At 37.6% G+C, this 12,519-nt stretch overlaps 1 protein-coding gene across 1 annotated transcript; it reads left to right on the top strand.

Annotated features, from left to right (window-relative positions):
* The first annotated feature begins 4,114 nt into the window (after positions 1-4,114).
* Positions 4,115-10,925, top strand: LOC148875388 (calcium-dependent protein kinase 2-like). The gene is made up of 8 exons (XM_088964623.1): positions 4,115-5,570; positions 7,474-7,617; positions 7,744-7,896; positions 8,455-8,570; positions 9,050-9,217; positions 9,315-9,442; positions 10,106-10,205; positions 10,285-10,925. Exons 1-8 carry the CDS (start codon positions 4,835-4,837, stop codon positions 10,357-10,359), a joined length of 1,620 nt encoding a protein of 539 aa, XP_088820749.1. The 5' UTR covers positions 4,115-4,834; the 3' UTR covers positions 10,360-10,925.
* The last annotated feature ends 1,594 nt before the right edge of the window (positions 10,926-12,519 follow it).

The raw sequence follows: 12,519 nt of genomic DNA, 5'->3' as shown, positions 1-12,519 counted from the left end.
CCATGAGTTTAAATGCTAGAGTTTATCTACAAGCTACTAAAACAACTGTTCTATTTAGATGGACTGCTAGTACATGCTGACATTTCTGGTAAGTTGCTTAGAAGTAACTATTCACATAAAATCCTCTTTCAGTGTTCATCATCGGTTACGTATGAAAGTTCTCTACCATCTTTAGTGCCTGAGAATGTGTCAAAAGTATGTTATAGTTGGAAACTTGACTGGAACATGATTGATTCATTCACCATATCCAATCTATGTGGAGTCCATGGATGTTTTGTTTTTTCAGTGCCTGGCCTCTGAAGTAAGGTTCTGTGCCTCAGTGTTTCTAGAGTAAATAGTTAAGACATGAGTACATGAGTTTATGCGTTTCATTTCATTCTTTTTTTTCCTTGGTTCTTTATCAACTCTCCTAATACATTTCTAGAGTTTTTTCCCTTATGCTGCAGGCATCGCAATGAGCTTAGCCTTTAAGTAGAGATTGAGAATATGATGACTATAAGTTGGGAACATGAAATACCTGAAAATTTTGGCCTCGAATCAAAATGATTGCTTTGGAGTTTGTGTTCCTTCTCGGTGTTTGCTACTTGATTCTAAGACCCAAGTTGCCATATAATATTGACTGGATAGGGAGGATAACTGGATATGTTTATATGGTATCTTCCCGGGCTTCTAGTTTATTTTTCCTTCTTTTTCATTGTAAGATGGAAGTACAATTTTCAGGAATTTTTTAGTGGTGCAGGTTGTGTGATATATTCTTTACTATGGGTTCAACTCAACAAAGCTTTCTTCCAACCTTAGGGGTGATATTTTCTGAGCTATAAATCAAATATGATGATTCAAACCTCAGTTTTCATCAAGCACAATATCTTCCTTGATCTTTCGAAGTTTGAATATGAACATGGGGTGCTAGTCTCATTAAAGCTGATTGTGATGGGTCACATGTTCTGTTCAAGTTTCAGAATTTAATTTCTGAAACCAATGACCATGACATTTCATCCTTGGTTGTGTGAATGTATGGTGGTGACCTTTGCTGTCTGTTTCCGTGTGTTTCTTTCTCACTGTAACCTAGAGTGGTTGAGAATCTCCATGTAAGCTTTTGGACCTTCTGTACCCAGAATAAATTCTTCAAGAGGCTTTATCTTGTGCATCTCGTTACCAAATCATTGAGGTTGGTAATCACTGCTGGTTTTGTACTCAAAATAGGTTTTGCTGATGGTTGATACTAGGAAGAAAATTCAGCTTTCATGAAATCAATTGTTGGATTGCCTGGAATATCACATGACCAAAAAATGCAAATATTTTATGCTTTTGTCCTTGTTTGGCAAAAACATTGTTGTATGTATTTGTCCCAAGTAGAATGTACCCCATAAGTACATGGTGAAGAAAGTAAAAACTCCTTTTCTCCTTACAATGCTTTAGGGTCTTCTGAATCTAGTTAGGTTAGCACATGCAATCCTAGTATAATGGCTCCGGTTGCTATAGACATGTTGATGTTAACTATCCTTTACTGCTATTGTCCGCCTTTTAGAATTTACAAGTCATGTTTTTTTGTTATCATTCTTAACACAGCCAATTAACCTGGACTTCTTTTACTTGATCATGGGGACTGCCGGAAAATACTTAGTCTTTTTTTTTTAGTCATGAACTCTTGAACCACTATAGACTTTCGAGTGTTTGGCGTTAAATCCTCGAGTATCTGAAATTCTGAATCAGTCTATCGCTACATGTGCTGCTCAAGTATATGAGAACTGTTGCAGTTTTCAACAGGTCTAGTGTGTTCTTGATTTTGTTTTCCGATCATTCATTGGAAAGAAACATGATACTCTTGAACCTTGGTTTGGGCTATATAGAGACCTTAAGGCTCATTCTGGAAGAAGTACAAATGCAGGTTTAGCAATACAAAATATAAGACTTTGCACTGTACATACTTGAATTTGCACTTTTTTTTTTTATCAGTAAAAAGAAATTTCATTGATGAAAATAGAAATTACAGGGGTTAAAGTTTATGAGTAGCCTCGGCTACTCCACTACAATGTAATGTATCCACTATTAAATTGATTTTTTCACTCTTACAGTTGAGCTCAGAAACAGTGATCCCTGTTATTGAGCCTAAGTTATTGAATATGAACAAAATGCCACAGAAGTGGAACCAATCATTCTTGTATCAATTTCACAGGAAAAAAACAAACAAAAAGTAATTCAATTATTTCAGACCTCTTTTATATTATAGAATTTGGCGATAAAAATAGCTGATGTGAGATGGCCTTAGAATGTATTGGACACTGGGCAAGTGGACAGCCGGAGTGGATTCAAGAGGTGGTGCTTTGCACGTTGTGATGGCCCTTAAATAATGGTGAAATAGAATGTTAATTAGACCCACTTGCTCTGATTAATCCACGGCTTTCATGTAGGAGATGGAGCTGGTGATTTATAAATACGGCTTTTTCCTAACAAATACTCGTCAGACTTTTTCCCAAGTTAAATAATCAAACAAATACAGCTTTTTAAGCCGCAGCCAACGGACCAACTGCTGACCAAGGATCATGACCAAGAAATGCACAAACACAACCGAAGCCAAAGCTATTCCTTTTTTTTTTTTTTTTTAAAAAAAAGATGAGGGATAAGTAATGGTGGTTGATTGAGTGTCCAGAACCAGAAAAATTTTTCATGGGCCTACGGTCAAATCCAAGAGAATGCGTTGTCGTATTGAAGGGTCTGACCAGAAGCTAAAATTTTCACCGGCAATACGCAGATATAGCCAATGGTATTGAAGGGTCTGACCACTTGGCCAGGTCATGAATAACATTTGAACTCATTTTTGTTAGAATCCAAGGTTTGAATCAGCAGCTTTAAGGTAAATCAAGTTACAATCGTAACTCGGGGGGTATTAATAAATCAGCTTTGGTTCTGATTTCGGTAAGGAAAGGTCATAATTATGACTCTAATCCATATATGCTTCACATTTCACAATGCCATTAGAAATATAAACAAGGCCAACTGGCCAACAAGGCAAATCAACATCTCAACTAATCCTTTCTTTTTTAAAGTCCAACATCTCCACTAATTATTATTGTTATAAGCTTTACTAAAATATAAATATATATTATAAGCTTTAAAAAACCTTTCCTGAAGGTGCCAATTTGCTCAATTGGTAAGGGCTCTGACTGGTTGTAGCGGAGACAATCCCGCTTTCACTATGGGTTTAGGGATGGGCCACACTACCCTACCCTCGCTGTATGACCCCACAGAACCAGTTAAGAAAGTCTTAAATTAATGGTTTAGGTATATGCTATATGCACAAGAATTAAGACAGAAAAAAAAAGCAACTAATATGGGCTTGGTATTGGTAGTTAGGCAAGTTGGTTCGGCCCCACGACTAAGTCCATGGATGTCAAGTCAAACAAAGAATTGAGATAATTAGTTTTTTTCCATGGACCAGCTAAAACTTGAAAATGGCGTCACAGTGCATTGGATTAGAATATCTTACATTTTATTTCATTGTTAGACTTTGGACGAAGTGGAGCGTCGTGAAGGAGGTGCTCAGTTAGGATTATGAACTCTATCCACCAAGAAGAAAATATCCTGATCCAATATTCTCTTTGGAGTTTTGGACTTGTGTCCACGATCCATCTATGATCTATCTATCTACCATTCTATCCATCTATCATTGCTGTTTCCAGTAAAAGAGATTTCATTTTAAAATTAAAAATATTTCAGTGCTTTACATGGGCATTGGCTTTTCTGCCACCTTGTTTACGTCTCTTTCTGCTTCGTCTTATGGCCTTTTGGCTTTAGTCTTTAGGAACAAGGTTGTCCTGTTGTGAATGTGAAATTTCTTCATTTTAACTTTTTCCATTCCACCCATTGTGATTATGTTTGGTTTAAAGGAAAAGATGGAAAAAAAGGAAGAAAAAGACAGAAAAATCTATACAAAATTTGTAAAGATTTTCTTTCAAACCAAACATAACCAAGCGAAGCGAAGACTTTCCTTTTGTTTTTGCCACTACCATCGTCTTTCTCTTCTCAGTTCTCTATTCGTATTATAATCATCAAATATCAATTAAAAAAAACTTCGGGTTTTTATAACTCAGTCCATCTTAGAAATCTGAGCCCCACTGTCAGGTGGATGAATCCTGGCCGTAGAGGCCGGTTTATGAGTTGGGTCATGGGTGCCACCATAAGGACATGACTCATTGCAGAAGGTTCCTACCTGTTCATTCAATCTACCATCTTGAATTTTTTATGATATGGCAACAGTGTAGACGCGTCGATCACTAGGATGGGTTCTTCTTAATCGAGACTTCAGTCATCCTGCCTGAAGTATTTCTTTCTTAATTAGCATTAATATCAAGAGAGAATTAAGTTAATTAACCACACCATTTCTTTGGAAGTATCAGGTAATTTGTCTAAACTGGAGCTGATTAATTACTCCACCTAAATCCTTGCCTGCCTTCTCTCTCTTTCTTTTTGTCTCTCTGTCCGGCCGTGGTCGTGCCGTCGTGGTGGTCCAGATACTGGAATCATTTCTCCAAGTCTTGGAAAATTCAACTCTCTCAGAAGCAGGAGACCAAATTCTCATCTGGGTTCATCTGCTTTCAAGCAGACTAAATTCACTGGTCCAAAGAGCCGGCTTAGAAAATCTAATCTGACCTTTTTTCAGAAATTCTAATCCCATCAGAACCTAAGCTCACTTTTATTCTTGATTTTGTATTCCGTCTGGCTTATCTGATCTTGGTTTTTTCTGGGATATCCCAAGTTGGGTTGTATTTCTCTGAAATTCGTCACCATAGCCATAACTCCCTATCTGGGTGCTCTATCCTGAATCAGTAGAAACATGGGACATTGTTTCAGCAAGGACAACGTTTCACAACTAGATGTAAACGGGGATAGATCAGGGGCAGATGTTGCGAGGCATCAACAAAGAAGACAAGAGCCAGTTGTTCATACGCAGCACAAACCTCCTGCCCAGCAGCAGACCCGCCCATTACCCGAAAGGCCCAAGACTCAGCCGCTGACCCCTGCTCCAGTTAAGTCTTCTCCTTATTCCCTTACTCACAGACAAGAAACCATCTTGGGAAAGCCTTTTGAAGATGTTAAGTCCCATTACACAATTGGAAAGGAATTGGGTAGAGGTCAGTTTGGTGTTACTTACCTTTGCATTGAGAATTCAACTGGTCACACGTATGCCTGCAAGTCAATATCGAAGAGGAAGCTTGTTAGTAAAAACGATAAGGATGACATAAGAAGGGAGATTCAGATCATGCAACACTTGACCGGACAGGCTAACATTGTAGAATTTAAGGGAGCTTATGAGGATAGGCAATCAGTACACCTTGTGATGGAGCTCTGCGCTGGTGGGGAACTCTTCGATCGGATAATTGCCAAGGGGCATTATTCTGAGAGGGCTGCCGCAACCATTTGCAGGGCCATCGTGAATGTTGTCCACATCTGTCATTTCATGGGCATCATGCATCGGGATCTCAAGCCGGAGAATTTCTTGCTTTCCAGCAAGGATGAAGGAGCGATGTTGAAGGCAACCGATTTTGGGTTGTCTGTGTTTATTGAGGAAGGTGAGTTTTGTCTTCAGTTGTTCAACTGGCAAACTTTCAATGAGAAATTGGTTTAATAGATTGAAATGTTCAACAATATGGTTGATCTGTGTAGATGCTTTGGTCTTTTGCCTTTCGTGCTTTGTTATATATTCATTTTCTTTTCTTTGTTATATAGTGTTTTTTTTTTTTTTTTGGCGTCCTTTCATTTAAATCAGTGGTATTCTAGAACATTTTTTAAGGTTATCCAAAACTGTACTAAATCTACTCTGCCCTGTGTGTTCAATACCCATGGATGTAGGTGAACTAATGCAAGTAGAAGGCTCTAAAAGAGATAGGGAAACGCCAATGGAAATGCGGTAAACAATTATTTAACGACTTATAATTTGAAAGAAAACACGGCTTTTGATAGAACAAAGTGGCAGGACAGTATCTATCTAGCGAAAGTAGTTGGGATTAAGGCTGACTTGAGTTCACCTTAGTTCTATTTATTTCGGTTAGAATTAATTTTGAAACTAGTTTTATTCTTTTAGATTGGGAAATGGTTGTAATGGGTCAAAAAGTACAACTTTAGAAGTCCGATTCAGTCTGAAAATATTTTTATCTGAAGGTATGATGTTGGGAGTCTTTATCCCAACTATATGGGATCAGCTACATCAATCCTGTTTCGCCATTCTGTTCTGTTTAAAGCCTGTTGTAGTCCTTAGATTAGGGAAATACTTTATAAGGTTCATACTGTTGCTTAAAAAAGGACTAAAATTTTGGAGTGGAATTTTGCTTTCAGCCCTTTCCCCTCAGTTTGGTGCTAGAACCATTCCTTTAAATTTCTTCCAAGTACTAATTGCTTTAAAATTCTTCTAGGTGCTGATTCATGGCAAATTTTTCTTTATTACACCTGAAATATTGAAAGCATATAAAAGTATAACTCATACATCAGGTTGTTATACAATGAGATTACTCATGGGTCCCAGGAAGAAATAAAAAACTAAAATTACTTTCTGTTCTGAATATTTAAAGATTTGTCGTAGTATTAACCTTTTTCATGAAAGATAAAGAATATACTCCCCTGAACTCATTATAGGATCTTTAAATGCTGATTCAGAGACAGTCCTAGATGCTGATTTCTAGGTTATCTTTGTTTTATCTTTTCTTCGTTGATTTTAGAATTCTAGGATTATTGCTCTCTTGGATTACTACTCTAATTTGTCCTTTTCATTTTTGCATTACAATTCCTTTTCAATTCCCTTCATATGGAAACCTCCCTCCTTTGTTGTGAAACTCCTAACCCTCCACCTTGATCTTCCTAGGGGTAATACATCAGTTTGACATGTTGGTTGGTCCTCCATCAAGAACCTTGGTCAGTCAAAAATTCTTGCCTGACGTAAATCCTCTACTTCTAACACATGCAGGAACAGTTTGCTAAGTTGATCATTGACAACACAAACAACTAGCTTCTTGATGGATAGAAAATGAGCTTATGAGGAGCTCCTGGAGCATACCAAGATTATAAGATGTTCAGTATCATGAGCACTGCTACAATGTTCATCTCATTGGAGAACTGAAGAAGGACGCCATTTCCTTACTGTAATTTGTAGTTACAAGGCATGACAAAGGGCATTCTTTTCATTGTTGTTGGTGTTGGATCTCAATTCCTCTGTGTTTATGCTTTCTCTTGTAAAGGGAATTTAATTCATTCAGTCTTTGTCCTATTTTTCACCAAAGATATTAGAAGTGTGTTTTTGGCATCTCTGTTTTCTATCTAATCTGGTTTTGTAATATTTTTACTGGTTTTAGCTTTACTTTTGTGCAGATTATAAATGCTTCTCTTGTATATATTGACTGTTGTGATACTCAAGCAGAATTAGGAGATACATTTTTATGCTATTATTCATGACTAACTGGTTTTCCGTGGTATTCCTGGCAGGAAAGGTATACAGAGATATTGTAGGAAGTGCCTACTATGTTGCACCCGAAGTGTTGCGGCGTAGTTATGGAAAGGAAGTAGATATTTGGAGTGCAGGAGTAATCTTGTATATTCTGCTCAGTGGTGTACCTCCATTTTGGGCTGGTACAATATAAACATTTAGTGTTGTCCTAAAAATTTGTTTTATGTAATATAACATAGAGGTTCTCTTCTGACAACTTTCAGTCAGAAAATTTGGGATTTGTGCAGTATTAACAGTGGATATTGCAGAAACGGAGAAGGGAATATTTGATGCTATACTGAAAGGAGATATTGACTTTGAAAGTGCACCATGGCCATCTATTTCAAGAAGTGCCAAAGATCTGGTTAGAAAGATGCTCACACAGGATCCCAAAAAACGGATTACCTCTGCACAAGTTCTTGGTGTGTCCCTCCTTTTCATTGTTTTCTTTTTCTTATTCTTTCTCCATCCTTTTTTATCATCAAGATTGACTTAATATGATCGCAACATATGGCCATTGGAATATTATCCACAAGGTTTAAGTTATTGCATATTGTCAATAAGGCCATTTTCTTAGCTGTTGGTAAAGTCCTATATGCAATATAAGATATTATCTTAGCCCATGAAATGGCATTTCACTTGGTATAACTTGAAAGTTGAGCACAGAAGCTGATATATATCAAAATATTTTAATGTGGAGATTACCTTTTCATCATGATACAAATTTTAAGAGGGATTCCATAAGGTTTGTGTTGTTTCCACGAAGATAATATGAGAAATGATAAATGATTGAAGTTTTGGTCATTGTTCAAAAAATTCCAAATATGCAATTGCTTATTTTGTTGAGTTGAATTGGTTTAACTTCACAAATCAGTTTATTGTAATAAATTCACATTAAATTGTGTCCTTGGTGATAATTACTTTGGTATTTTTATTGCAAATCTATGCTTTTGATTGAGATTTAATGGCTGATTGTCCAGAGCATCCATGGATTAAAGAAGATGGAGAAGCATCAGACAAACCAATAGATAGTGCAGTTCTGTTTAGGATGAAGCAATTCAGGGCTATGAACAAGCTTAAGAAACTTGCACTGAAGGTAGGTTAGTTATTCATTCACAAGATTGTTTATGACCGAACAAACTGCCATTAAGTCAGCAGGATGGAAAGTTTAGCAGAATCTGTTATCCCTTCCTCAACTACTACAGGCAGCACTTGTACAAAATGTTGTACCTAGGTGGAATTTGATCTAATGACATGACTCTTAACACCAATTAGTATATGCGTATAGAATATACTGAAAAAAAGAGGTTTTCTTTGGAAGATTTAATTTCATATAACCAGATCATTATCTTTATATGGATTTCCTCCTTATGTGACACACTTACTGGTGGTTCTGATCCACTAGAGAAGCAGGGAGGCAAGAATCCTCACAGCTTCAATTCCTGATTCGCTTATCTTTGTGTTTTCACAGGCTGATTTCAATAATAAAATATCCTTGTCTAACTTACATTTCAGCTAGCTCTAATTTTAATCTTCTTTAAAATGTTCTATTGGTTTTTTTGGAAACTCTTCTAGGTCATCGCAGAGAATCTTTCTGCAGAAGAAATTAAAGGGCTGAAAGCAATGTTTACAAACATGGACACTGACAAGAGTGGTACAATCACCTATGAAGAACTGAAGACAGGGTTGGCTCGACTTGGATCAAAACTATCAGAGGCTGAAGTCAAACAACTCATGGAAGCTGTAAGATATAAGTGCATTGAAAAAAATAAGCTAGATTTCTTCATCTTTTAGTTTACATGTCTGAAATTCTTGGGTTGATCATTTCTTTCTTTTTCAGGCTGATGTGGATGGAAATGGAACAATCGATTATATTGAATTTATTACTGCAACCATGCATAGGCACAAGCTAGAAAGAGACGAACATCTATATAAAGCCTTCCAGCATTTTGATAAAGATCAGAGCGGGTGAGTGTGCTACTTTTTCTTTTTGTTTCATTGTAACATCATGGTGTTGTAGATCAGTGATTTACTTCTCACTAGTCCACTGTCTTTGAATATTTAATCTTCAGAACAAGAATGATCTATTTCCTTGTCTTCTCTCCAATGAACATATATACTTTTTGACAACTTAATATTAAGTATAATTAATTAATTATTTATTTTATCCATCAAAAACTTAATATTAATTATTTTTCCTGGTTTATTCAACTACTAATTTTGTAATTTTCATACGTAAGTTTATTTATAACTATGCTGCTTTGTTAGTCAATCTGAAATGTTGTGAACTACAACAAATCTTGTAATATTTTCAATGTCAAAGTATGAAATTTTCTTGTGTCAGGTTTTTTGGTTCTTATTTCTTACATTGTATGTTGGGGTTGGCATGTTGAGATTTGTTCTTACTCTGTCATTGGCAACATGTACATGGTTACATGGGTAGAAATCTGGTTGAAAACTAACAGGGTTTGTCATGATGTCAAAAGTCAATTTGGGGCCTTTTAGGTGAGTGAAGGTACCACTTGACTTGGCTAGGCCTTAAAGATGGATTGTAGAAACTAGATTAGAGAGAACTTACAAACTGTCTTACTCATGTTATTAAAACTTTGTTCAACCATACATTCTAAACAGGTTTATTACAAGAGATGAATTGGAAACAGCTATGAAGGAATACGGAATGGGTGATGAAGCCAGCATTAGGGAAATAATTTCAGAGGTGGATACAGATAATGTAAGTTTTCTCTAAATTGAAACCTGAAAGTGTTACGTTGCAGATTTAAAAATGGCATTGATGTCTGTTAAACCTACAGGATGGGAGAATCAACTATGAGGAGTTTTGTACAATGATGAGGAGTGGATTGCAGCAGCATGCCAAGCTACTCTAATTCCAGTGACAGCCAGCTTTTTTTATTTTATTTTATTTCTGCCAAATGCATTGGTAGAGCGTAATATTTAACTACCTCACCAAGTGAACTATGCAAGCAATATAGAAGGGTCTTGAAGACTTGGGGGATCTCATTGGAGACCTCTAGTATGTGCAGTGCTGAGTGCCCTTTATCTAAGAGGATTATTTCCACTATTGTCTCATATTCAAATGGAAAGAGGCATGAAGGCAAATTTAGCATGTAAGGCCGTTGGTTTAGATAGTTTGGAGCTTGTACTCTTTGTATATCTAGTTTCTTCATGTTTGCTTGTTTTCCCTTTCATTCCAAGGAATTTGTATTGCAGCTGTTTTTCATTGTGACCACTTACGTTAAGAGGCATCCATGCTGAGAGCCTATATACAGAAGAATTTGTTCTTGTCATAGAAGTTGACTTCATGTGAGATTGATAATGTTGCTTTTGATGTATTTTGGTTTTTGCATATGTGTATTTCTGGCATATTCTTATATTGTAATGCAAATGCAATATTTTAAGCAAATCAAGAAATAAAGATTTAAGTGTTACCCAAGTACACTGTATACCTGTATTACATGTAGAAGGATTGTATCCAATCCCCTACCTTGCTGCCCGGTAAGCATTCAAGTGCATGAATCTTAAAAGTTATAGGTTAGAGAAAGAAAATATGCAAGGTGCCAACGGGTTGGTAAGGTTTCCCTGTGGCTGCGCCGGAGACTTTTGGGATAAAATCCTACTTGCATCCTTTACTTACAAATTGTTCCCACATCCCCACCCACAGAGCATCACGACCACCATGTATTGAGAATATCTCCCTAGGATTGATAAGGGAGATATTCCCGATGCGCAGCTGTAATGATGTGGGAACAGCTCGTGGGTAGCAGATCTGAGCCCGTCTGCAACAGGGGTAGAGTAAATAAATAAAACAAAGGGTAAATTTCTTAAATTAATAACCTATTCTTACTCTTTCTGACAATTGAATAACTCTACATTTAATTTTTTTTTTTTAAAACCCAACGCTACTCTTATCCCCTTCCTCTCGACCCATCACACCTTTCCTCCTCCAACCTCTCTCTCTTTCCTTTTATCTTCCTCCCACAGTCTCCATCAACACCGATCATCTTCCTCCTCCGACGTCTCTCTCTTCCCTGTATCTTCCTCCCAATCTCCATCAATATCAGATCATCGGAGAGAATGCACCGTATTTGCAGTAAACAGTCAATAACAAAATATAAAAGAATAAAAGAAAATAAAAGCAGGGAACGAGCAAACTGGCACACCCTTCATCCTCTTTCTTCTTCAACAGTGGGAAGAAGCAGAGAATGAACCGAATAGGGGTGGCGGCGGCAGTAGCAACTAAAGTGGTATGAGCGAATTGAACAGGGGTGACAGCGGCGGCAACCCCTTCTGGAGTCCGACCTTTCTCTCTCTCTCTCTTCTTCCTCTAGGCGACAGCGACGACGGCAACAACCCCCTCTGAACTCCCATCTCTCTTTCTCTCTCTTCTTCCGTGACGGAAAAGCATCTGAACTCTGATCTCTCTTCTTCCTCTGGGCGACGGCGACATCTAAACTCCGATCTCTCTCTTCTTCCTCTGGGCAACGGTGACAATATAATCTCTCTCTTCTTCCTCTGGGTGACAGCGACAGCATCTAAACTCCGATCTCTCTCTTCTTCCTTTGGGCGACGACGACAACATTGGAACTCCGATCTCTCTTTTCTTCCTCTGGGCGACGGCGACAACATTTGAACTCGAATCTCTCTCTCTTCTTTCTTTGGGCGACGGCGACAGCATCTGAACTCCGATCTCTCTCTTCTTCCTCTGGGCGATGGCGACAGCATCTGAACTTCGATCTCTCCTTCCTCTGGGCGACGGCAACAGCATCTGAACTCTGATCTCTCTCTTCTTCCTTTGGGCAACGGCACTGGCACTACCCTGTAACTCCACCCAGCGGCGGGTGGAGAGAGAAAGAGGTAGAGTAGAAATTTACCTGTAATTCCATCCAGCGACAACCTCTGAACTCTAAAGATAGTTTAGGCATTTTGCATTGTTTTTTACGGAGGTTATCTGTAAGAATAGAGTTACTCAATTGACCGAAACAGAAACAGTATGATTTAATCAATTAATTAAATCATAACAATAGTTT

Source organism: Nelumbo lutea, chromosome 1 (assembly GCF_056320005.1).
Source record: "Nelumbo lutea isolate HS-2025 chromosome 1, American lotus-T2T, whole genome shotgun sequence".
NCBI classification, from domain to species: domain Eukaryota; kingdom Viridiplantae; phylum Streptophyta; class Magnoliopsida; order Proteales; family Nelumbonaceae; genus Nelumbo; species Nelumbo lutea.
The sequence above is the reverse complement of the archived record's forward strand: the minus strand, read 5'-3'. Positions and strand labels throughout refer to the sequence as shown.

Bases quoted from the DNA above. Each gene is read 5' to 3' on its own strand.
- LOC148875388 (XM_088964623.1), top strand. From the start codon at position 4,835: ATGGGACATTGTTTCAGCAAGGACAACGTTTCACAACTAGATGTAAAC. The intron at 7,618-7,743 runs GTACAATATAAA...TGGATATTGCAG, and splicing joins TGTACCTCCATTTTGGGCTG to AAACGGAGAAGGGAATATTT. The intron at 8,571-9,049 runs GTAGGTTAGTTA...AAACTCTTCTAG, and splicing joins TTAAGAAACTTGCACTGAAG to GTCATCGCAGAGAATCTTTC.